At 42.9% G+C, this 22,143-nt stretch overlaps 1 protein-coding gene across 2 annotated transcripts in view; it reads right to left on the bottom strand.

The window, feature by feature from the left end:
- Nucleotides 1-21,321, bottom strand: part of LOC114573499 (prospero homeobox protein 1) — a 35,434-nt gene extending 14,113 nt beyond the window's left edge. The window contains exons 1-3 of one of the 2 annotated variants that reach the window (XM_028605732.1): nucleotides 21,253-21,321; nucleotides 9,472-11,589; nucleotides 4,486-4,593 (exon numbers count right to left, since the gene is read on the bottom strand). In XM_028605732.1, coding sequence (XP_028461533.1) covers nucleotides 4,486-4,593; nucleotides 9,472-11,523 — 2,160 coding nt within the window. In that variant the 5' untranslated portion in view covers nucleotides 11,524-11,589; nucleotides 21,253-21,321. Of the gene's footprint in view, nucleotides 1-4,485; nucleotides 4,594-9,471; nucleotides 11,590-14,675; nucleotides 14,695-21,252 lie in introns of those variants that run through there. The other variant, XM_028605733.1, reaches the window with a different exon arrangement.
- Between the last annotated feature and the right edge of the window lie 822 nt (nucleotides 21,322-22,143).

Here is a 22,143-nt window from a genome sequence, read left to right as displayed (position 1 = left end):
ATCCAAACTCCTAGATAAGGACCTCAGGGTAGCTGAGGGTAGCTGCCTAGCTCTTTTACCCTAAAATTACTCCACTGAAAGCTTGGATCAAACCCCTGACATCTTTCATTTCATTTTATTATTTATCTTGAACAATCAACAACTGTTTCCTCAGTGACTCCCAGAAATTAAAGCTCATAAATTCAAAATTATAGCCTGTGATACCTTGATACCCCACACCCTTCGTCCACACGCACGCACACACACAGGCCTTCACTCCTCCCTCCCCTCTGCTCTTGTTGTGGTGCTGGAAGAATGGGGGGACAAAACGCTACTAAATGCTGAGCGGACTGCTCGCTGGGGAGGCAGAGCGGTTTTGACATGGAGATTAGGCTCTGGCTATTGTTCGACAACACACAGACACGCACAAACATGCACACACACTCTTCACGATCGGGGATGGCAGTCAAACACACGCAAGTACATGAAGATGGGTGGGCAAGGCAACAGAACAGAAAGAAAGGCAGAACAGTTGGTGAATCAGGAGCCGCGAAAAAGCTGGACCAAGGTAGGATGGTGCTAAAGGAGAGGGGCCATGCCTTTCTGGAATGATCAGCAGATGACATAATGGCGGAATAGAAAAGAATAAGTCCGCTTGACATTGTTTGACAGGGGTTTGGGAGAATGTATGAAGGGGGGGGGGGGGGGGGGAGGAGGGGTTGTCCTAAAGTGCAGGGTGAGCATAAATGGGAAAATGAGGGAGAGAGGGAGGAGAAGAGGACGGGTGCAGGTCAGCGCCGTCGGACAATGGCGTATCGCTGGTGGAGTGGGGGATGGGGGAGGGGGGGGGCAGAGGGTCGGAACGTGAGCAGTCAGCAAGCTGGGGTCGTGACATCGCAGTGTCAAACAAACAAACTACTGACACTTACAAATACATCGGCTGCACGGGGCTATTCTTAAACACACACAATGTAGCAGACAGTCGGAGGTGACAGAGCATAAAAACACTATTTAATTCAAGTTTTCAGTGTAATATGAACATTTCCCCGTGTGTAAGATCAGAACAAGTCTGATTGGGTGTGAATCTGAGACATTTAGTGAATTGGCGTCGATCTATGCAAGCATATGTGTGTATATGCATCTGAGCGCGTGCAAGATTGAGCGCTACATACTGAGATTAAAGTCAGTGAAAGAGTTGCCATCGCTCATGCAGGAGACCTTTGGTGTCACTGCAGCCGAGTGACGGATAGATTTGTCATTTGGACAAGGATTACTTTATTATACAGACAGCTCAGGAGAAGATGTATTAGGTCCTGTGGCTCAATCACAACACAGAGCACACAAAAAATACTATATGTGCATGCAGATAAATACACTAAATTACATTATATCTGCATCAGCTGCACCCAACACACTCAAGGACTCAATTCTGGCAAGCCCCCCTGCAGCTTCCAGCAGTCTTGGATCATTAGGTTGCTGGTGGGGGACAGAGACCCCCTGATAGCAGCTAAAGATGAGTGTGTTCAGTGCAAAAGGGGGGAATTGGTTCAAAGGAGCACATCACTGCAGCTCCTTAATCAGAGCTGGCAGGGGTCAGCCAGCACAGACATGAGATGCAGTGAGAAAAATGTGTGTCAGTGTTTGAGCATATAAATGTGTGTATGTGTGTGTGTGTGTGTGTGTGTGTGTGTGTGTGTGTGTGTGTGTGTGTGGCTGAGAGGCAGATGAGAGAAAGACAGCGAGAGCATGTTTCTCACACTCACACTCAAGAGCCTGTGAAAGGTCAGCGCTTAGTGCTAACAGCACAAGATAGAAGGTGGCACACACACACACACACACACACACACACACACACACACACACACACACACACACACACACACACACACATATGTTCTGCTCAAGCAGAGGCACATACTTAAGTCCAGAATAGGAAAACACTCAAGTATCCTTGGTCTAAACTATATTAGTCGCCTGCCAAAAGTATTCAGGCACTTTGACCATCAGTCCCAAACTTCTGCACACACATCCGCTAATTTAATAATATGTAGAATGAAACTGGATTTTATAGTTCTGTCTTTTGGTTTAGGATGAAAATATTTAGCTGAAAAGCATTTGGATGAAAAGACAAAGTGTGTCTCTCGCCAACACTTTTCTCGGACATAGTGGTCAGCAATGGAGCAGAAAGCACACAGATGACCTCAGTGTGCTAAGCTACATTCAGAACAACCGGAGAGGAGAGCAGAAAGGCAGAGAAGCCTGTACGGGCCTCTCTCGCTCTCTCTTTCTCCCTCTCTCTCTCTCTCTCCTCTCTCTCTCGTAAGCCCCTTCACAGTCATCAGGGCTTTCCAACGTTTCCTGTTTTCGCAGGGGTGAATTGTGGGAGATAATCTCCGGCTGCCTATTGGCTGACTGCACACAAAAAGCGGCCCTGGAAAGCAGGCTTTTGTTACTGCGGCGACTCAAATCCAGCGGTTGGCTTTTCTTTCTCCCCGGCCCCGCCGAGGCACACATACCATGCAACACCATCAGCGAAAAAAAAAGAAAAGAGAAGGAATGACATATAGAAAAGGGAAAACCCTCCTGACCTCCACTACTCCACAGCACATGACTGGCCCAAATACTGAAGCTTGTCTCTAAAAGAGAAATAGATAAAGAAAGCAAGGTGTGTGTGTGTGTGTGTGTGTGTGTGTGTGTGTGTGTGTGTGTGTGTGTGTGTGTGTGTGTGTCAGCTTGTCTTTGCTAAAAAATGAGAAATTTATATTTACAATACATGAAGGTCCAAACAGCCTATAAATAAATACAGCTCACACTGGATCTCTTTACAAAGGCAAATACTTTAGCTGACTTTATTAATTGACTGAATATCTTTATTTAATCTGTGCATTAATCTGTTATAATGACTCTTAACCTTAATCAAAACGATATCTGCAATCATAATGAGACGTCTAAAAGCTAGTGGGATGATACTATAGGCTGTCATTAGCAACACTAACAATGGAATTTTGACGCATCTGTCAAAACATTTCATAAACACCAAAAGTCAAAAAAGTCACAATAGTCTTAAAAGGAGCTTAATCAAGGGGAACAACAGCTACAGCGTCCCCCAGTTGTCAGGGCAACCCACTTCCCACGTTCATTAGATTCTTGACAGTCAAGACCTGATTAGTCGAGACCTGATTAGCCTTTAAGACTTTTGTCGGAGGACTCGCTAAGTGGCTGTGCTGGCTGCATCTAATTAAATGGTCAATAGTCTCATTCCCATACATGTCTAACTTACAGCTTAAGTACAATGCCCTCTACTGAAAACAAAAACAAACTAATGCGACTCATAATCCCCTCAACTATCTTGACCTTGTTTAAGTATCTGATGAGGCCATTCATGAAGAGGCCACCAAGAAGAGGCCACCTCCCTGTGAGTGATTAGTCAGTGAAACTATGTGGTTCAAATCAATTGTTGCAGCAATTGTTAAATAGCAAATAACATAAATGTCAAATCAGTGGGATGCTTTTAATATTGAGGAGTTTTGTAACAAATCAGCATTTACAGGTGCCTACCCCATTTGCCAACATGTAACCCTCCTTTTCAACCAGACCAATGATGTGTTGAGAGATAGTCATGTGACCCACGAGTCATGGTTGGTGGCAACAGCATTCAAGAGGGGGCAGCTGGGAAAAAGGGGACCTTTATCTGCTGATTTGAATAAGATGGCCTGGATATGTCACAGTGTTTATTCCTCCGTATGGTCCGAGAGGGGGAGCACACACACAAAACAAAACAACAACACGAACAAACTCGGTCGCGCACTCTACAACGGCCATTGTGTTGTTGTTCTTGTTTTGTGTGCAGCTTACATATTGTGCTTTGTTTTCCAAATTTCCTTCATTAAACTCCCAGTAGAGCTAACGCTCATTCTTGCCATGTTCCCTAAACCGACTCTTTCTCTTCTCCCCTCCCTCTATCAAACCATCCTCTCTACACCTGCTCACATAACCACTCCTCCGTCTCTAGGCTCCATCCTCCTCTCTGCCCTCTCCACCCCTCCATTACTCATCTCGCTCTTTATCTTTAGAATACTCATAGGCTCTCCAGCTCCCTCATGTAAACCCATTCAACTTCCTCTTCTTTCATCTTTTGCATAAAACCATAACTTAGTGAGGGAAAGGGCCTCATTTCAAGACAGACAAACATACGCTGTTCACAGCAACTAAAGCTGGCACATCACAAATAATAAATCAAACGTCCCCTTTTAAAACAGGTGCGTTGACAAATGTACAAGTAAGAAATGTGGCAAAAGAGAAAACAAAGGCAACAAAGTGTTATTTATCTTGACACTTGTTACACAGATTAAAAGAAGTCACCATCTCAAAAAGATGACGGTACAAACAAATGAGTTTGAAGATAGCCAAACAGAAACATTAATGTGTAGTAAAATTAAAAATATATTTTGGCAAAGGTTGTAATCTAAAACAAGGGCTAAAGAGGAAGAATATGTTTGAACTCACCTTGACATCAGAGAAGAACATCTTGAGCATATTAGAGCTTGGGTAGCGGGTGTAGAAAAACATGAGCTTGGCCTTCTTCAGATGATTGGGAGAGAGACCCTCTTGGATCTGGAAATAGCTGCCATTAAGGAAATTAACAATTGTTTGGAGGGAAACACCTTATGGTAGATCAAGCAAATGTAGCAACTGATATGATCACAGATACAATATTTACATATACGTGCTAATAATTGACTGTAAGATTGGCAAGACATCATCATTTGGATGATGGGTAACCAAATTTCCTTTCAGGCATGCATGCAGGGCTTCTGGGGTGGGGTAGGGTGCTGTGTGTGTGTGTGTGTGTGTGTGTGTGTGTGTGTGAGGGGGGGGGGTGCTGAAGACAGTGCACCAAAGCAAAACCATTTGCTTGCAATTAGCATCGTCCGTATCAGGTGTGAGAGCGTCACGGTAAATAAAACGCTGTCCAGCACTACAGCCGATGCTTTTACATAAGGAGGCTCATTTCACAGTCAAAGTAAGCAAACGCCTTTGCCTACACCCTGTGCTAACCTCCACCCAAAAAAAGGAAGAAGAAAAATGGAGACATTTGCATATCACAGACAAAGACAGCAGTTAAGGCCAGTGACGGGCAAGAAGGCCTAATGGCTTGGCGACAACACATGCCAAGCCTGAATATGACTGTCTGATATTGGCTTCATATCAGTGACAAAACAAGGTCTAGGAGATAGTCCCAAACACTGGCCCGAGCAACATGAAAAACCTTCTCACACTCACATAGGCCATATTCAAATACATGTCAGAGGCCTTGTCTTCCTAATGGATCGCCTGGATTGAACAGAAGAGAGGATGGAGATGGGCTGGTGGGGGCACCTTGAGGGATAGTATGGTTCCAACCTTCAATTACATCCCCCTCCTCCTCCCTCTGCTCCACCCCTACCCCCCAGCTTCGCTGCCGCTGCCAAACCCTTGGAGGAGCAAAAGAAGGAGGAGGAGAAGGAGAAGAGGGGCTCTGAGGCTTTGGACTCAGCCAGTGATGGGGGGACTGAAACACATCTGCGCCACTGAACGGCCCAAGCCATTTCCATGGTGAATTAACGGCCGTATAATGCATCTGATAATATCAATCTGGAGCATAAGACATTGAAAAGGGAACAGGGAAGGGGGCGGGCTGCATGTTAAAACCTCAGGCTGTTTCAACAAGGGTTTTCATCAAGCAGAAGCAAGACAGGGCTTTAAATTACACAGAATATACAGCCCCAAGTTTTCATGAAGACTGTTTACACTCGAGTGGACAAAATACATTGCTTGACATTATTTATGATCTACAGGGGTGGCTGTGATCGTTAAAATCAGTCAAGTGTCCAGATGTAGATGTAACTATAGAGTGGGAAGAAGGCATCAGCTGCTAGATTGGATTGCCCTTGGCCTCAGGGTTACACAGCAAAGCCAGCAAATACTGAACCACACTGGGTTGGCTCCTTAAAAACCCTATCTACTTTGTCTCATTCAGCGTGAGAGAGGGAAAGACTGAGGGCTAGATTTATCAAGCCGTTTGCGCCTGTTTCCAGGCGCTATTTGGTCGCAAAGACGGACGTAACCGATGCGGGCTATTTACAAACAGGGCGCACTTGGGTAAAACCGCAGATTGTCTGCCACATGAGCGAGAAGAGACAAGTTGCGCTTTCAATTTGCGTTCGTGGGAGGGTCGTTGGGAAAGTGGGAGTTCCACCCAAAAAGGTGGGAGGATAAGCGCAAAGTGCGCCTAATTATATATTCCGTGGTATTTACAAAGACTGTCAGTAAGAGCGTGTCTCTATTCTGCGGGGGAAATTCTCCGCCTCTTAAAAGCCGCAATAGAGTTTCCTTGTAGACCTTTATGCCGCTGGTGAAATGGCAACAGTAATTTGAGCAAGACGAAGATATAGGCGAGGCTGAAAATGTTTTTAACACAAGAATCACACTTTGTCACTGAACACAACATCATTTAGCGTTACAGATCAAGCAGCCATGCAATATTAGAGTTACTGGAAGAAATCAAAGATGACATTGAATCACCCACTCAGCGTTCACATTCTATTCCAGCAGTTGTTAAACTCCTCGCTACATTACAAATATTGGCAGCAGGATCATTTCAAACAGTCATAGCATCAGCAGTGGGAATATCGCAGTCTGCACTCAGCCATATCATAGCACAAGTACCGCTTCGCCACAGCGCAATTTACGGTATAGTGGGCGGAGAAAGACGCTGATTGCCTGATGGGTGTCAGGCAGAGAATGTTTAATAAGCGGGAGAACTTCCACTCTCGGGAAAATTCCGGGTTGGTACAATGGGGCTAATAGGGAGTGAGATAGGGAGTGAACAGGCTCTCCATAGACAGGCTCTGGTGTCAGGGTTGATAAATACTACGCAAAATGTGGAAGCATAGCGTGCGCTATTACCGAACTCGCATAAACAGACGCAGCGCAAACTGCGCTAGTGTTAGTAAATCTAGCCCTGAGAGAGAGAGAGAGAGAGAGAGAGAGTTAGTTGTATACGTAGCAATGGTCTTGTGGGGGAAACCCTGGCAGACTGGTGTTACTCTGTCAGGCCTGGCCAAAAGAGCAGCACTTCACTCTCCACACCACACCATCTGCTCCAAGTGGAGGGGATACAATGGATCCTCAGACAGAGAGGGAGAGGGAGAGAGAAAAAGAGAGCTTTTTCTCAGTGAGGCACGGTAGGATGTGTTTGCTGTGAAAGCTGTGCACTTACACTTAGATTAATTAGTTTTTGCTTTTTCAATTAGGATTTGCATCGCGTACCTCTTATCACTCAAATAATTAAAAATGATTTTAAAACAAAGACATCAAGGTTTTACCTCTCCGGCCATAAACACAATATCACCTCCCTTCAGATGACAATTAAGAAGCTTCATATCTCCTGATGAGGCATTTTCATTTCTAATTCACTCACAGCTTGCAAATGTAATTGTGATTGGACTTAGGGGTGGCGTGAAAGGCTATTATTTTGTCATGATTGTGCACTCATACCAGCTGGCCCACTGTTCGCCTGCCACATCTGACAAGACATCATCATTCTCACGACACATCCCCAAAACCCAAAGTCATGAGAGGAAAATAGCTGCCCCACTTCCTAATTCCAGGTGTAAGGACAAGAATATTTGGAGTCGGACTGAGAACAAATGAGGAAATTGATAGCAGCCATCTGCTCCACAACGCTGCAGAGAGCTGGTGAACTTGAACACACCTCGCAAAATGTCTGACAAGCTCTCTGAGCTTCTGAGGCTCCGAGAAGAAAAAAAAGCTACAGAATAAAAAAAAGAATTCGACATCAATGGAATCAGCTATTAACAGAGGGAATACAAATTCAAATAAACTCTTAAATGTCATACTAATTAGAATATAAAATGTACAAGTCTATAACTTGTAAATGCCAAACTTTGTTTCTAAACCTGTGAATCCAAAAAATAAAAGATGAAAAAACAACACATGCCTATTCTTTCCATTTAGGGATGTACATCTGTTAATGCCCTGAATTTATAAATGCTACAATGAAAGCCACAGCATCTGGCATATGTGGTTATTGTTTGATTGTTTTCTACTTTCTCTCAGTCTCTGTATGTCTCTCTCTCCCTTGCCTTTTTTCATCCCTCCATCGGGAGCCCGTAGAAGCAAAGGATTATGGATCTCTGGAAAGCGTTCACCCTTGGGTAAGAAGACAAGACAAGGCGAGGTAATGAAAGATAAACAGCTCGCTGCAAACACCTGTTAACGTCCGCTTCAAAGAAAAGACAGGGAGGAGGGGGGTTTGCAGGGAGGCAAAACAAAAAAAAAGTATTTGGCTGCCAAGCAACAGCCGAAGGGCCCCCCGGGCTGTTGACAGATCTTTATGAAATGAAAAAAAGGGAAAAGAAACGACAATGATTGTGGGCTTTTTACAACAGCGATGGATGATAAGAGGAACACAAGAGAAAACACAAGCAATCATAAATATACATCTTTACCGAGTCCTCAGGCGAACCTTTTGTGACATGCACACACACATAAAGACACACACACACAAACATACTCAGAAAAGGCTAGGCAGTCAGGTACAGACAATGGCAAAAACAAAAGTGTTAAATATACATATTCACTTAACTAATAAAGCCCCAACAGGTAAAAAGCTGTTGGATTAATTTCTTAAGCATGTAATGAATGTTAATGACTTGAAGACAAAGCTTTCTAAGGACAAGCAGTGTGACACGAATCAAACTTTCATAAGGGTTAAGAGGTGTTGAATACTTTGGGACTAAGGAGGTATAGGGGAAACAGAGAAGGGACCGAATATATCTGTTTAAGCTATTAGTCCTGAGTCCCCAGGGGACTCAATTTGAACCTCCCATAGGGGATAGCCTCTTTATCCGTAGGGCAAGATTGGGGAACACTCGGGTTAAAGTATAAGGAAGGCTATATAACACCATTGTGTGCCAAGTTTTGGGACGCTATCTACCTCCTTGTTCTTTCAGGCCATTTTTATAAAAAGGAATTGGGGCAGTAAATGTCATGGGGACCTAATCTTCGTGAGTAAGTGATATATGACAAGAAAGCTTTTAAAGCACTTAAGGTTGAAGATGGAAGAAAAGGCTGTACGCTGTTGTGAGAAGGAAGAGGTATGAGTATAAAAATAAATACAACAATGCAGTACAATGGAGAAGAGAACAGCAGTGGGAGGAAAAGTGATTCATCAACAATTTCTCAGTTTCTTAGGCCAGTTTCAAACACGCTAAAAAAGATTAGATTTTTAACTCTTTGTGGTTCAGATGCAATGTTTCGCACCTGTCTCTACATGGAATTACCACCTGAAATCTGACTTATATCTGGCCTACACAGGCATGAGCTGGTCTGAACTGGACCACCTAGAGTTAAAACATTAGGGTCACTGTCTAATACCTTTCAACCCCCTCAAAACCCACACACTACCGAGATTTTCTTAAAGGATACATTGCTGCCTGAGTAGGGTGAGATGTCAGACATGTCCTGGAGGTCACTGCACTCAGACTTGATGAGGGACAGGGAGAGTCCCTCGGCTGTGCTGCCAGGGTGCGCTGGTGAACAAGAGCGATGGTGGTGCCCCATATGGTGACCTGATGCCATCTTGGTCCTCAGGCTGGTGGTCTCCCGGGACAGGTCCATGGAGTCTGGAGAGGAACGGTCCTTGCCTGGGTAGCCACCTGTGGGCCCGCCAAGGGGACTCTGGAACGGGTAGCCCATGAGAGGCAGTGGAAAGGGATGTCTAAAGGATGGGGGGCTGAAGCCCATGGAGGCAGAGAGTGAGGAGGGGTGAAGGACGGGGTGGTGGTGCCCACCATGGGCACCCACAGCTGAGGACTGGTGGTGGTGGTGGTGGTGGTGCTCACTGGGTGTCTTCCTCACGACTAAGGGTATCGCCTCTGTTTGGTCATTGGTGGGACCTGGCATCCCGGGCATGCTGGTGAACGAGTCAAGTGGATTAGGAATGATGACATCACCAAAGCACTGCAGCCTCTGGTTGGTGGTGTGGAAGTTGGGGTTGTCTCCATTGACAGTGGTGGGAAATCTTTCAGGAGGTATGGAAAGTGAGGGGAAGGCCTGCTGGGGTGTAGGGCGTGGAGGCTTGGCAAACACCTTCACCACTGTGTCCACCACCTGGGTCATGGCTGAATTGAGTTCCTGCTTCAGTGTCTCCGCCAGCTGTTTACCTTCAGCATGCATTGAGGAGCCTGGACCTCCCTGTCCTTTGCTCCTGCTGAGCCCCTCTCTTCTTGGCTTCTCTCTAGCTGCCAGCATGGCCTGCTCCTGAAGCAACGCCCGCGCCCTGTCCAGGAAATGGCCCGGGTCCAGGTCAGACATCTCATTGTCAGAGCGCAAGTCATCTCCACCCCGGTCATCACCGCCGGTGTCAGACCTGGCTGGGCTGTCCTCGGACATGTTTCCTATGTCATTGTGGAGGTCATTGTGGAGGTCATTGTGTTCTGAGTCGTCGGTTGAGTCATAAATCTGAAAGAACTTCTCCTGCAGCTGGCGTAGCTGTTTCTGCATGTCCTCCAGCTGCAGCTTCAGTTGCCGTCGCTCCTCCTGCTTTTGCTCCTTCCTCTGGCACACCAGCTGGGTGAAGCTCTGCTGTTGCTGCTGAGGCAGACGCTGCTTACGCTTGTTCTCTCTGCTGCTACTGCTGCACACCTCGCCTCCCCGTGGGCTGCTGGGGGCCTGCTGCTGAGACTGAGGGGGTGGGCAGTCTAGATCCATCTCCCGGTCTCGATCCATCTCATGCTCACGCTCATGACGGGAAGCAGCAGGTACCACCACACTGGGTGAGTGGCTCATACCACGTATAATGTTCTCTACACGGGCTCGCTTAGCACGCAGGTGTTCATCGTTGAGACGTTCAATGTCAAAGGTGGCAAGGCCAGGAGGACGACCAAAGGGTGACAAGCACTCTTGAGGGGTGCTATCATGGGAGGAGTTACTGCAGGCATCCTCCTGGGGAGCATCTGAACTTGCATTGGAGAGCCCTGATCCGGGGAAGCCAACATCCCCTCTATCACCCCTATCCCCTCTATCTCCCCTATCCCCTCTATCACCCCTGTCCCCTCTTTCTCCCCTCTCGGGTCCTCCATTTTTAGCCATGTTATTCTTGAGAAGCTGAGAGATAATGGTGGTGCCAGGGAAGGGCATCATGGTGTCCTCGTATGAGTTGGCCCTCTTCAGTAGCTTTCGGAGTACATTGGATTTGGACTCACTGTCGCTGGCTGACACAACGCCAGGTCCACCATGTGGCTGCACTACAGAGCACTCCATGGAGTCGGTGTCTGATCCGTGGTGAGAGTGGGAGCTCAGAGAGTTCATGGCACTGAAAATGGCTGCTTTGGCGCGGGCAATGTTATCAGTGGTTGTTGTTGTTGTGGCTGCTGCTGTGGAGGAGGCTGTGCTGCCCACGGTCCTCTTAACACCGATGTCCACACGTCTTCGTTTGGTCTGTCTGTTCAGGAGGGAGTCGCTGTCATGGTCCGGCATCACGTGCTGCTGCTATTGGGCCATATCCCGCAAACCCAGTCCTCTAGGATCAAAGCCTCGGAGTACCTGTGGGAAAAAAATGTACAGATGCATGACTAACCAAAGTGAAGAATATTTTCAGAATCTAAGTCACTCACTCACTCAGGCAGGACATGCCTGAGAACACTTCAATTTCAAAACTAAATCTAGGCTAAACAGAAAAGCCTGAAAGTTTTTTAAGACTGAAACAATCAAAATGTATCAGCCTCTAGAGAACTGCATTAGCCGGCATTATGGATATAAACTGAAGAGTTATGTCTCAAGCCAGCAGGCAATCCCTCGTAATATGTTTCTAAAAGGACGGACACATCCATGACTACATTTAGACAGTAAGGACCAGTGACAGAGGGGTAAAGGGAACAGGCAAGATGGGGTCAGAATTAGGCCTTGGCTCGACATTCCAGGGCAAAGTCCTACATTTTATCCTGTCCCCTGTTACACGCTGTGCGACACTGAACCAGTTCCCACGGAACACAAAGCTGCATAAAATTATGATAATTACTTTAAGTACTTGTCCTCATTTCCATTTTTGTGTGGTGTGAGCCAACATACGAGCTATTAACTCACAAAACAAAATAAAAAGATATAGGGTTAAGAGTATCTATAAAGAAAAATGTGGTGTACAAGGGAAGGCAATGCACAATATATATATACCCTTTCCTAAATTCTGTTACGTTAGTGAGTGATCATTTGGTCAATAAAACAAAATATTCTAATTTTAAACCATTTTTACACATTGTGTAATTTTAAAATGCAAGTCCTGTGTTCACATTAATCAATATGGTCATCATATCTTAAGCAATGTGGAGAGTGACACATAAAAGAAACAGAAAAAAGGGCTATTGATTTTGGTGCCAGCGTGAGCTCACTTCTGTGTTTTTTGTTTGTCTTTTCATCTGGCAGGGGCAGTTAATTCTGCTCAAATGAATAGGTCACAAGGGTCAACTCTGGCAAGGAGCAACTTAAAGCGCTCTCACAAAAACCCTAATGCCCCTCTGAAAGCAAAACGTTTTGTCAGTATAGGCCTGCATCAATACTGCTATCAGCGAGGGCAGTGTCTTAGACGCATCCAATCTTAAATGTAATGATATTATCGGAGACTATTTATTCTATTTGCCATCTTTAAAAAATATAAATATTTCGGAGGTTTGCATATTTATAAATTTGACGATATTTTCTTAACAGCATAAACGGCAAAAGTGGTGCAACAATTTACATTCTTCATTTTACACTCTTCAGGAAAACACAAGCCCTTATTAAGACTAGCAGTGGCTCAGTAGAAAATAATAAAATACAACAGATACAGTATTCTTTCTGAATTTAATTTTACAGCCTGCAAATACAGTGTTGCACCGATTTAGGCAGACTGAAAAGTAGCTATAAACATTTTAAATTTGAAATACAAAAAAGTCAAATGAATGATTCATATATATATGTTTAATTTTGTTATGATATTTTAAGACAAAAGCCATCGTTGAACCTCTAATTTGAAGGCTCAGTTTCAGTGAGGGCAAACAACAGGGAAAACTGAACTCCAGCGTGATTTAAAAACAATTCTCTGAACTGATTATTTGCTTGTTCTAACTAAAAGAAATTGTATTGTTTTTAAAATTATCAATGCATGTGAAAAGTAATTTAAAAAGAAAAGCTTCTTTCTTGTCACTAAGCCCCACACACACACACACACACAACTTTGCTGCTGCATGGCTTTGTTAGAGATGTGTGATGCACTACACAAGTGGCATGCATTGGCAGGGTTTTCACTCTGAAAAAACATTTTGTAAACTGTAAAAATCCAAATTTACTGGAAAACAGGCTCGGTTAAACGCTTCCCCCCTGAAATCTACCCTTTTGAATTGACACCAGTATTCTAAAATAAACCCGTTTAAATAAATGGCTTTGGCCCAAGTCTTGACAGCCACATCCAGCAGTTCAGACAAAAGGTGATACATCTCCAAGAAGAAAAACCTTGACTTGATCGCCTCAGGATCTTAACAATGAGCTTGAAATAGTCACCAGCACCTGTCTTTTCCGAGGGCGCACCTGTCTCCCATTGCCCATGCGCACTCTCTCTCTCTCTCTCTCTCTCTCTCTCTCTCTCTCTCTCTCTCTCTCTCTCTCTCGTAAAAAAACAACAGCCTTTCAACAATTTCATGCTATGAACTACACACATAGGCTATGAACAAGGAGCTGTAGATGTCCACTCCAACTTTAATAATAGATCTTCACCTCATCCTTTTAACATTTTTCTCCACTGGAAACCCTAAAACGAACCTTTAAACATGTTGGCTGATCAGAAACATAAAGTGAAAAATATTGAGTGAAGTTCAGGTTTGAAACTTGGTCCAGATACAAATAATATACAGTTGTTGTAAGTTTTAGAAGTTAAAGAACATTTACGATGCTAAAAGTGAGATCTAGTTGTTTCTTTGCACATTTGATGGACAGTGGATAAACTAAGATAACAAAACATAAGAGAGATAAGAGTTGCGTAGCCTACACTTACAACAACATACCGGCAGTGTTTTATCACAATCTTTCAGAAGAGAGACACCAAATTCACAAAAAAGGAGGACTGACAAGCTCCGTAACTGCCTTGATACGGATTTTGTATGAAGAAAAAGGAACGTAAGAGGTGTTAAGAGAGAATAAGATGTAGCCCACAGGACAAAGACAATAATAGATAACCTAACAGCAAATTCACGGTTTCCAACACGCACAGGAGATCAAATACAGCAAAATCTCAGTTTCCGTCTAAAACCAACTCTTGTTTTAAATCCAGTTTCAAAACTTCCGAAACTTACTTCGAAAAGTTGCAAATCAACTTGATCTCGGCTTTGATGAGGAAGGTTGGGCTACCGTCCGCAAATCATCCTCGCTACAACACGGGCTGCTCGCGCAACTCTCACCACACATCAAGATGAGGGGAACGAGCAACAACAGAGCAAAAATAATGTCGTATAGATATGATTAGCTGTGTTGATCACCAGAATACAATTCCCCGTTCATGATGTTTGATTTGTTGATTTGTTTATTTTTCTTTCCGCCCACCGTGCGCAGGCGAGGCAGAACGAGAACAAGAGAGGGAGGTATCCGAGGACAAGGTTACTTACCCTTTAGATGAAGAGGGGGACAACCTGAACTCCTACGGCAAAAAAAAATTTAGAATATACGCAGAGCACGGCGGATTGCTGGATGCTGGGATACAACAATTTCTCAGAGAAGGAAGAGCCGGAATAAAGTCAGCGGCGCGAGCGAAAGTAACAAAATAGGAAAAATATAGAAGATGAAAAGAGCTTTCGCGCTTCGGTCTCTCCCTCTATCCTCTGCTGTGACTACAAGAGTGAGAGACATAGAGAGAGTGCAAGAGAGAGAGAGAGAGAGAGAGCGAGAGAGAGAGAGACTGCCTGTGTGCGTCTCCGAGGCGCACTGGATGCAGAGGACTGGATGCTGAGCGCTCCTCCGCCACTAAGATTCACTTTAAGACGCGGCTGAAGGAAACAGGAAGACGTGCGCGTCATGAGCGGCGTGATGTAACTGTCGCAACCTACCAATAAGAAGCGTCCGTCCGGTCCGGAGAACAACGCACTGAACTTGACCAGAGAATGGGACTTGAGCATGCAAGTAAAGAGAGAGAGAGAGGAAAAAAAGGAAATACCACTCTTACTAATCTCTTTCTTTCCAAATCACCGACTGCGCGAGTAAGAATCGTTATACGCACTTTGACAATACACTTTAAGCCGCAATAAAACACATAGTCCACATCTTATTATGCTATTTATTTTCATATTCAAATCTTAGATGGGGAAAGGTTGTTTTTCTTTTACAATAAATGGTAAAGTGTCAGTTGATACCAAGAGATTTGAATACAATCAGAATAAATAGCCTACACGTTCACGACAATACTGCTATGACAATTCATGAAGGAAGATCATTTATTTGGCAACCAGTGAGATTTTCTATCCCTGTTATAGATTTATTCACTACATTTAAGAAAAAAAAGCATGAATTGTAGGATGAATGCATACATTAATTGCATTGTTAAGGCAGATACCGTTTTAATGCAAATGTTTTCAAACATCATCCAGACTTTCTTGTAGCATTTAAATTCAAAATTAACAGTCTATTTTAAAATCCAAATGACTTTTTCAACGCTTGTGTTAATGCATGTTTCGATTGTGTTTATGAGAGTCTATTAAAACGCATTAACATACCTTTAAGCCCAGTCAAGTTTAATGATTATCAACTTTGTAATTTGATCTTTTGATATGTTTACATAACGATGCATAGCGCGTTTATTTTTGAAACATCAGTATGAACATTATTTCAGCAACTGGTACACATTTAGACTGCAGCTTCTCACAGGGAAAAACAGTGGGTCACTCGGGTATTGTAGCTTCAAAGAGGCATGTAGAGATATTTTACGTGCAGAGTTTCTGATTGGTTGCAGCAAAGTTTGATTTTTGAACAAGCAAAGCAGCACAGACGCTGTGAGCTTTGCTTTGGAATTCAGATTATCCAGGGAAGCCAATATCTGAGGAGAGCTAAACGTCTCTTTGTAAAACGCTTAAGAGCCGAATATCATCATGAAATGACGCACTCGGATCCGCGGTCTGCCACTGAAATATCTCCGTGCATAAGACTGCACTGTCATCAAAAATGATTATTAAGTAAAACTGATAGTAAATGAAAGCAAACATTTACCTTTATGATTTAAAATCTAAAGCTTTTCAATGAATTATTAGATTCCTCTCCCTCTGAAACGTCCCCACCTGTAAGGTTGAACCCTGCGGACACTGACATCTGATCCTTTCCTCAGGGAAACCTGTTCGACGCTTCTGATTTATGAAACGATGGCTGCTCTTCTTCCTGCATTCCCACAAATTGGATATTTATAATTACAATGGAGTTTTTGCGCTCTACAAATATGTTAGCCTTCGACCTTTCCAACAGGTGTGTAGACAAATTGTTTAGTAATATTATTAGGACATTTGGGCCGTAAAATTAATCTTTACATAAAAGATTTATTTTTTATCGACTCTATTTTACTGGATAATACCAGTCACATCCATCTGCTCCAGCCTGAGTTTCTGCAATTAGAAAAAGCGTAAGCCTCGTATTTAGCACATTCAGGAAATTACCTATACATTTATTTCATAACGAACATATAAAAATAGTATTTATATTATTATTATTATTATTATTATTATTATTATTATTGGTGAAGTCAAGTTACAAGTATTCGTATCCGCTAAATTGCTGAAGCCAGTAACCTAAAGAAAAAAGTTGTTGATGCATTAGATTATGCACTATTATCAGATCAGTGGGTTTTTTGTTGTTGCATTTTCCCTGTTTTTTTTCCAGCTTTTCACTTTGAATGAATTTGTTGCACACATAATCTTCTTTTGTATCGTCTGAACAAACAAGTTCCTAAAGTACTTAACTACAAAATCTTATTTTCCATATTGCCCTGTGTCAGGTGCCAAAAAGGAAAGGCGAGTCTCTTTTCCATGTCGCAAGCAAGTGTTTTTAGGACGAACGAATTGCAACGAAGTCAGCAAAGTTTAGTGTCTGGAGTGTCTTTTCCAAAGCAGGTGTCCCGGCCCCATGCTCCCTCACTGGCCTGTGGCTGATTTGGCCTCGGCTCCCCTGGGTGCCGTCGGTGCGCACACAGGCTGGAAAAACAGGCCGGCACATTAAAGAAACGCGTGTTTGGAAAAGGAAGACTCGGGTGAGGTGTAGAGGAAACGTGTCGGTTAACACTGGCTGCTCTTATCGCGACCCATTCCAGGTGGATAAACCCGTGTATTTATTTAATTTCACTTTCCCCCCTTTTTTGGGTCGAGTGCTACACACCTCGATGCCCAAGACCGATAATGCGCTCTGGCATTGCGCACTGATGGCTACATTTATTGACATATTTATTAGAGTTGGGCCCCCAATGCAGAAGAATGTAGGCAGTGAAAACAATATTTCTCCCAGAGGTGTTATAAAGCTACTTTAAAAAAAAAAAAATCACATTCTGACCACAGTTAAGTGGTAGTAAGTGCGCGCACGCGGTAATGGTATACCGGACTGGAGAAGAGCCAGTGGCACATTTTTCCTCAGTATTAATTTGTATCAACGACGGGTCAACTGTCGTTCCATTGTTATTATTATTATTATTATTAGTACTATTATTATTATTATTATTATTGTTGTTATTATTATTACTACAGGGTCATTAGTATTTTCTCTCATTTTTGGAGCGAAATGAATGCAGGAAGTCAACAAACATAACCAAACGGACGTTTTCTGAATTTAAGTTTTTAAGAATTTAAGAAAAAATATTATTTGGTAGAAGAAGTAATCTCCGCAGCAGGGGATATAAAATGACCTTAATCAGATAATGACTTGGGGTGCTCCTACAACAGCTCCATTTCTTTTCACATTCTGAAATAGAGAATTTTAGAGAAATAAGAGAGTGAGAGAGAGAGAGAGAGAGAGAGAGAGAGAGAGAGAGAGAGAGAGAGAGAGAGAGAGAGAGAGAGAGAGAGAGAGAGAGAGAGAGAGAGAGAGAGAGAGAGCTATTTGAGCAGATAGAGATGGTAGCGCTAAAAGCTGTTTTGTTCCCAGAGGTCTCAGGGTCCCGGAATAAAAAGGTTTAGGAGACAGGACAGAGGAGAGGAGAGGAAAGGATAGGAGGATTTGTCCGAGTGTAATAAGTGAGTAGGCGTCTGACTCTTACAGCCTCTAAAGTCCTTGTTGGGCCTCATGTCCAGCACTTAATGTATTCAGCTTTCACCATCAAAGATGAGGATGCTGGAGGAAAATATGTATTCCACTTATTTCTGTTTGTCAAGGCAAAACCCATTTCAGAAAGGGAGTCTGACCTGAACATGATATAAGAGACATCTGCAGTAAAATAACACATAAGAAATTTACATAGATGTTATTATTAGTGATGTTAATTCTTGGCTGCTTGGGCTGTGATAGCTGGCACAGTGTGGCCCTGATGACCCACATCTCTCTTTCTAGGCTACAAGTAGTGATGATTATGGAGGCGAGTGTGTGTGTGTGAGAGAGAGAGGTTGCTGATCCTCTGTGGCCTGTTTTATACAAGCCATTCAATGAGACATATTGCATACCACACACACACACACACACACACACACACACACACACACACACACACACACACACACACACACACACACACACACACATATGCTTTATTTGCATGAATGAATATTGATCATTGATGCATAAGTAAATGTACACAATGTAAAGATAATATGACAATAAAAAGTACTAGACAAACCAGATACTGAGTAAAATAATGATGAACAATCAATAATAATAATATGCAAAATGGGAGACTTGTATGCCATATACACAATAATTTCTGTACTAATAATTAACATTTATAAATTCTCCATCTCTACTTTTCCTTATGGACACATGCTCTCACAATCTGAGTGATAAAATACAGTATTGCAACACTATTCTAGATCCTGTGTCCAACATGTGATAAAAAACCTGTTTACCCTAACATTAAATAAAGCTCCAGTCTGGCCTGTGTGGAAATAATAGGCAATTAAAAGAATGCTGCTCAGTGAGGTTGATGTGAATATGGCTGCAGTCAAACTCATTAAAACCACAGATAGACTTTAAACACTGCAGTTAGTCTTAGCCATATGTAAAGTCCTCGAAATTAGCTACATATGTGACATTTCTTTAGCATAAAATTATAAAATGAATCAGTAAATACTGCAAAGTCTGAGTTAATTTAACATGTCTTACTAACAACCTTGAAAGTATAAACATTTTTTAAATCACTGCCTAGGACAGGGGTTAGGCTAAGGTTAACAAGAATGAAGGGCGCACACACACACATGATCACGCACACACACACACACACACACACACACACACACACACACACACACACACAGAGAGAGAGAGCGCCTTGGAGGTGCTTGGGCAGACAGATATGTTGGGAAATCGCCTGGAACTGTATTAAGCTTGACGTCCTTAAAACAAACAATGGCACCATGAAATAAGGGCTTATGCGCTCAAAGTCAAAGAGCCCCCTCAGCAACTCTCCCTGTTTATCTCTCCCTCTGTCTGACACACACATGCACTCACACACTCTCTCTCTCTCTCTCTCTCTCTCACACACACACACACACACACACACTCTCTCTCTCTCTCACACACACACACACACACACAGATTCGCAGCTCCATTGGGAAGGGACCAACTTTGCTCCTATGAACTCTTACCTGTCAACATGGAGCAGAGGACTTTACTTGGTAAACACGAAAGGACTTTAGCTGTTTACTTCTGGTGGTAACTTAGCCTATATTATTCACTGCCGCAGTCACATCTGGTTCTGTGGGTGCTTTGTGTGAGAGGTTAACTTCACGACAAACTCCGTTCAATAATGTGACAATTTTAATGCAGCCGTTCTTGGGCTGCATATTTAGTTAAATATGATAATATAAATTATTTTTTGATGTGTGCTCCATCATTAGGCTATATACGACATACATACAGCTTGAGTGGATTAGTTTGACATGTGGGTCAACTTTTAGATTTTGCCCACACTGCTCGCTACCGCCCCATGGAGTAAGCTATTTTGATAGATGCTTGAGGGAATAACGTGTTAACAGTTATAAAAGTTGTATGTATTAATTCAAATTTTGTGTAATGTTTTGGTGCTTAATGAGTGCTAAATTTAAGAATGTTTTTCATTCATTCAAGTAATATCTTAGGTGTTTTTCTGTGATGTGTGGATTTCTTGTCCATAAACAAAGCAACAGGAATTTCCAATTTTTTTTCAATGGAGTGTGGCAGAAATCACTCTACCACATGCAGGGTGCAGGTCTCGGCGTTTTCTTTTTTAGATTTCCATAGCCATCATCCTCTAGTGCGACTACTGCTTAGAAAAAACAAAAACACTGACTGTGGCAGATAAGCAGCGGTCTGTTTTCGCTCCTCTGATCAGCGTAATTATATTTGTTGGCATGGCAGTAAGTGGTCCTCCCCGGGGGGTGTATTGTATTCGACTCACTCCATGTCATAAAATAAAATTACAAGGAAAGGAGAAGATATCCTACAATAACAGAGGCGAGTCGTAAAATCAAAGACTAGCAAAATACATTAGGGGTAGATGCAGGGGGGCAGGGGCCTTCAAATAAAACACAGGTTAATGATTTTTTAATAGCTTCTACGACTATATGGTTGGTTAACAGGCGCACACACACACACACACACACACACACACACACACATTCACTCTCTCACACATAAAGCCTTTTCTAGCTGGCTGAGGCAATTAAGAGTAATTAGTGATCAGTTACCTGTGCTTCAGCCTTTCTGCAGTTCCCCAAATACTATACAGAGAGGCGTCTATATGGTATGAAGTGACATGTACAGGACTTAAGCAGCTTCAAAGTGCCTCTCTCACCACACATTAGTCCCCAGTTATAAGTTTAGCTCTCTGCAATACTCTCCTCTCATGTTACAGCAGTGGACATTCACACGTCTTGTACCTGTTGACACCCTTTTGTCTGGTTTATGTATCTGTGTAATCTGTGTGTCTGAGTAACCTTTGACCCCCACTGTGGATGTTTGGCATGGCACCCAGCAGGCTCTCCACACTAGAGCGGCCTTTCGCTGGAGACCTCTCTTGACCTCTCACTGACCTTTCACACCAGACGAGGTTCGGCTGCCTCAGGGAAGGTCAGGAGGAGGGTAACGCTCGTAAAATTGGCCTGTAAACACACACACAAACACACAGACAAACACAAACTGGTTACCTGTTGGTTGAAAATGAAATCTCTGGCTCTATCAAACTGGAAATGAATCAATGTATTTTCAATGGTGGAAAACTAAGTACTGTACTTTTCTTCAGCATTTCCTATTTATATTTCATACCGGTTTAGACAGGCCTTTGGTTGACTGCTCTGTACCTGGTCTGCACTTTTAATATTATTGTGTAATACTGATTGGGTATCATGTTCTCACTCTGTATTATGTTGCTTGCGTTTGCCCCTGTAAAGCACTTTGTGACTTATGTCTGTGAAAAGCGCTTTATAAATACATTTTACTTACTTACTTTTTTATACCACTTTATATTACTTTATACTCATACGGTGCCACACTTTAGAGGAAAATATTGTACTTTTTTACTGCTCTACACTGTAAAATATTTATGGGAAATTTGCTTGTTGCAGCAGGAACAACAGAGATAAATACTGATAAGTATAGTAAGTAACATAAATACATAATTAGAGGTACATAAATTAAAATAAGAAGTAGAGATGGCCCGATACCATTTTTTGCTTCCTGATACCGATTCCGATACTTGAGTACCGATCCGATACCAGTGTGTCATATATTTTATTATGTTTACTAACTGTATACTACTATCCCTGTATGGATGTGATATGATTTCTATCTTTGTTGTCGGTCTGGCTCAGGTTAAACTCTTTGTGAAACATGAACAAACACAAATAATGAATGCCACAGAACTTTCTTTTATTATCCAGTTTGACAGTCAATTATAATGGAAAAAGAACATAAATAAACTACTT

The sequence above is a fragment of the Perca flavescens genome, chromosome 18 (genome assembly GCF_004354835.1).
Source record: "Perca flavescens isolate YP-PL-M2 chromosome 18, PFLA_1.0, whole genome shotgun sequence".
NCBI classification, from domain to species: Eukaryota; Metazoa; Chordata; class Actinopteri; order Perciformes; family Percidae; genus Perca; species Perca flavescens.
The sequence above is the reverse complement of the archived record's forward strand: the minus strand, read 5'-3'. Positions and strand labels throughout refer to the sequence as shown.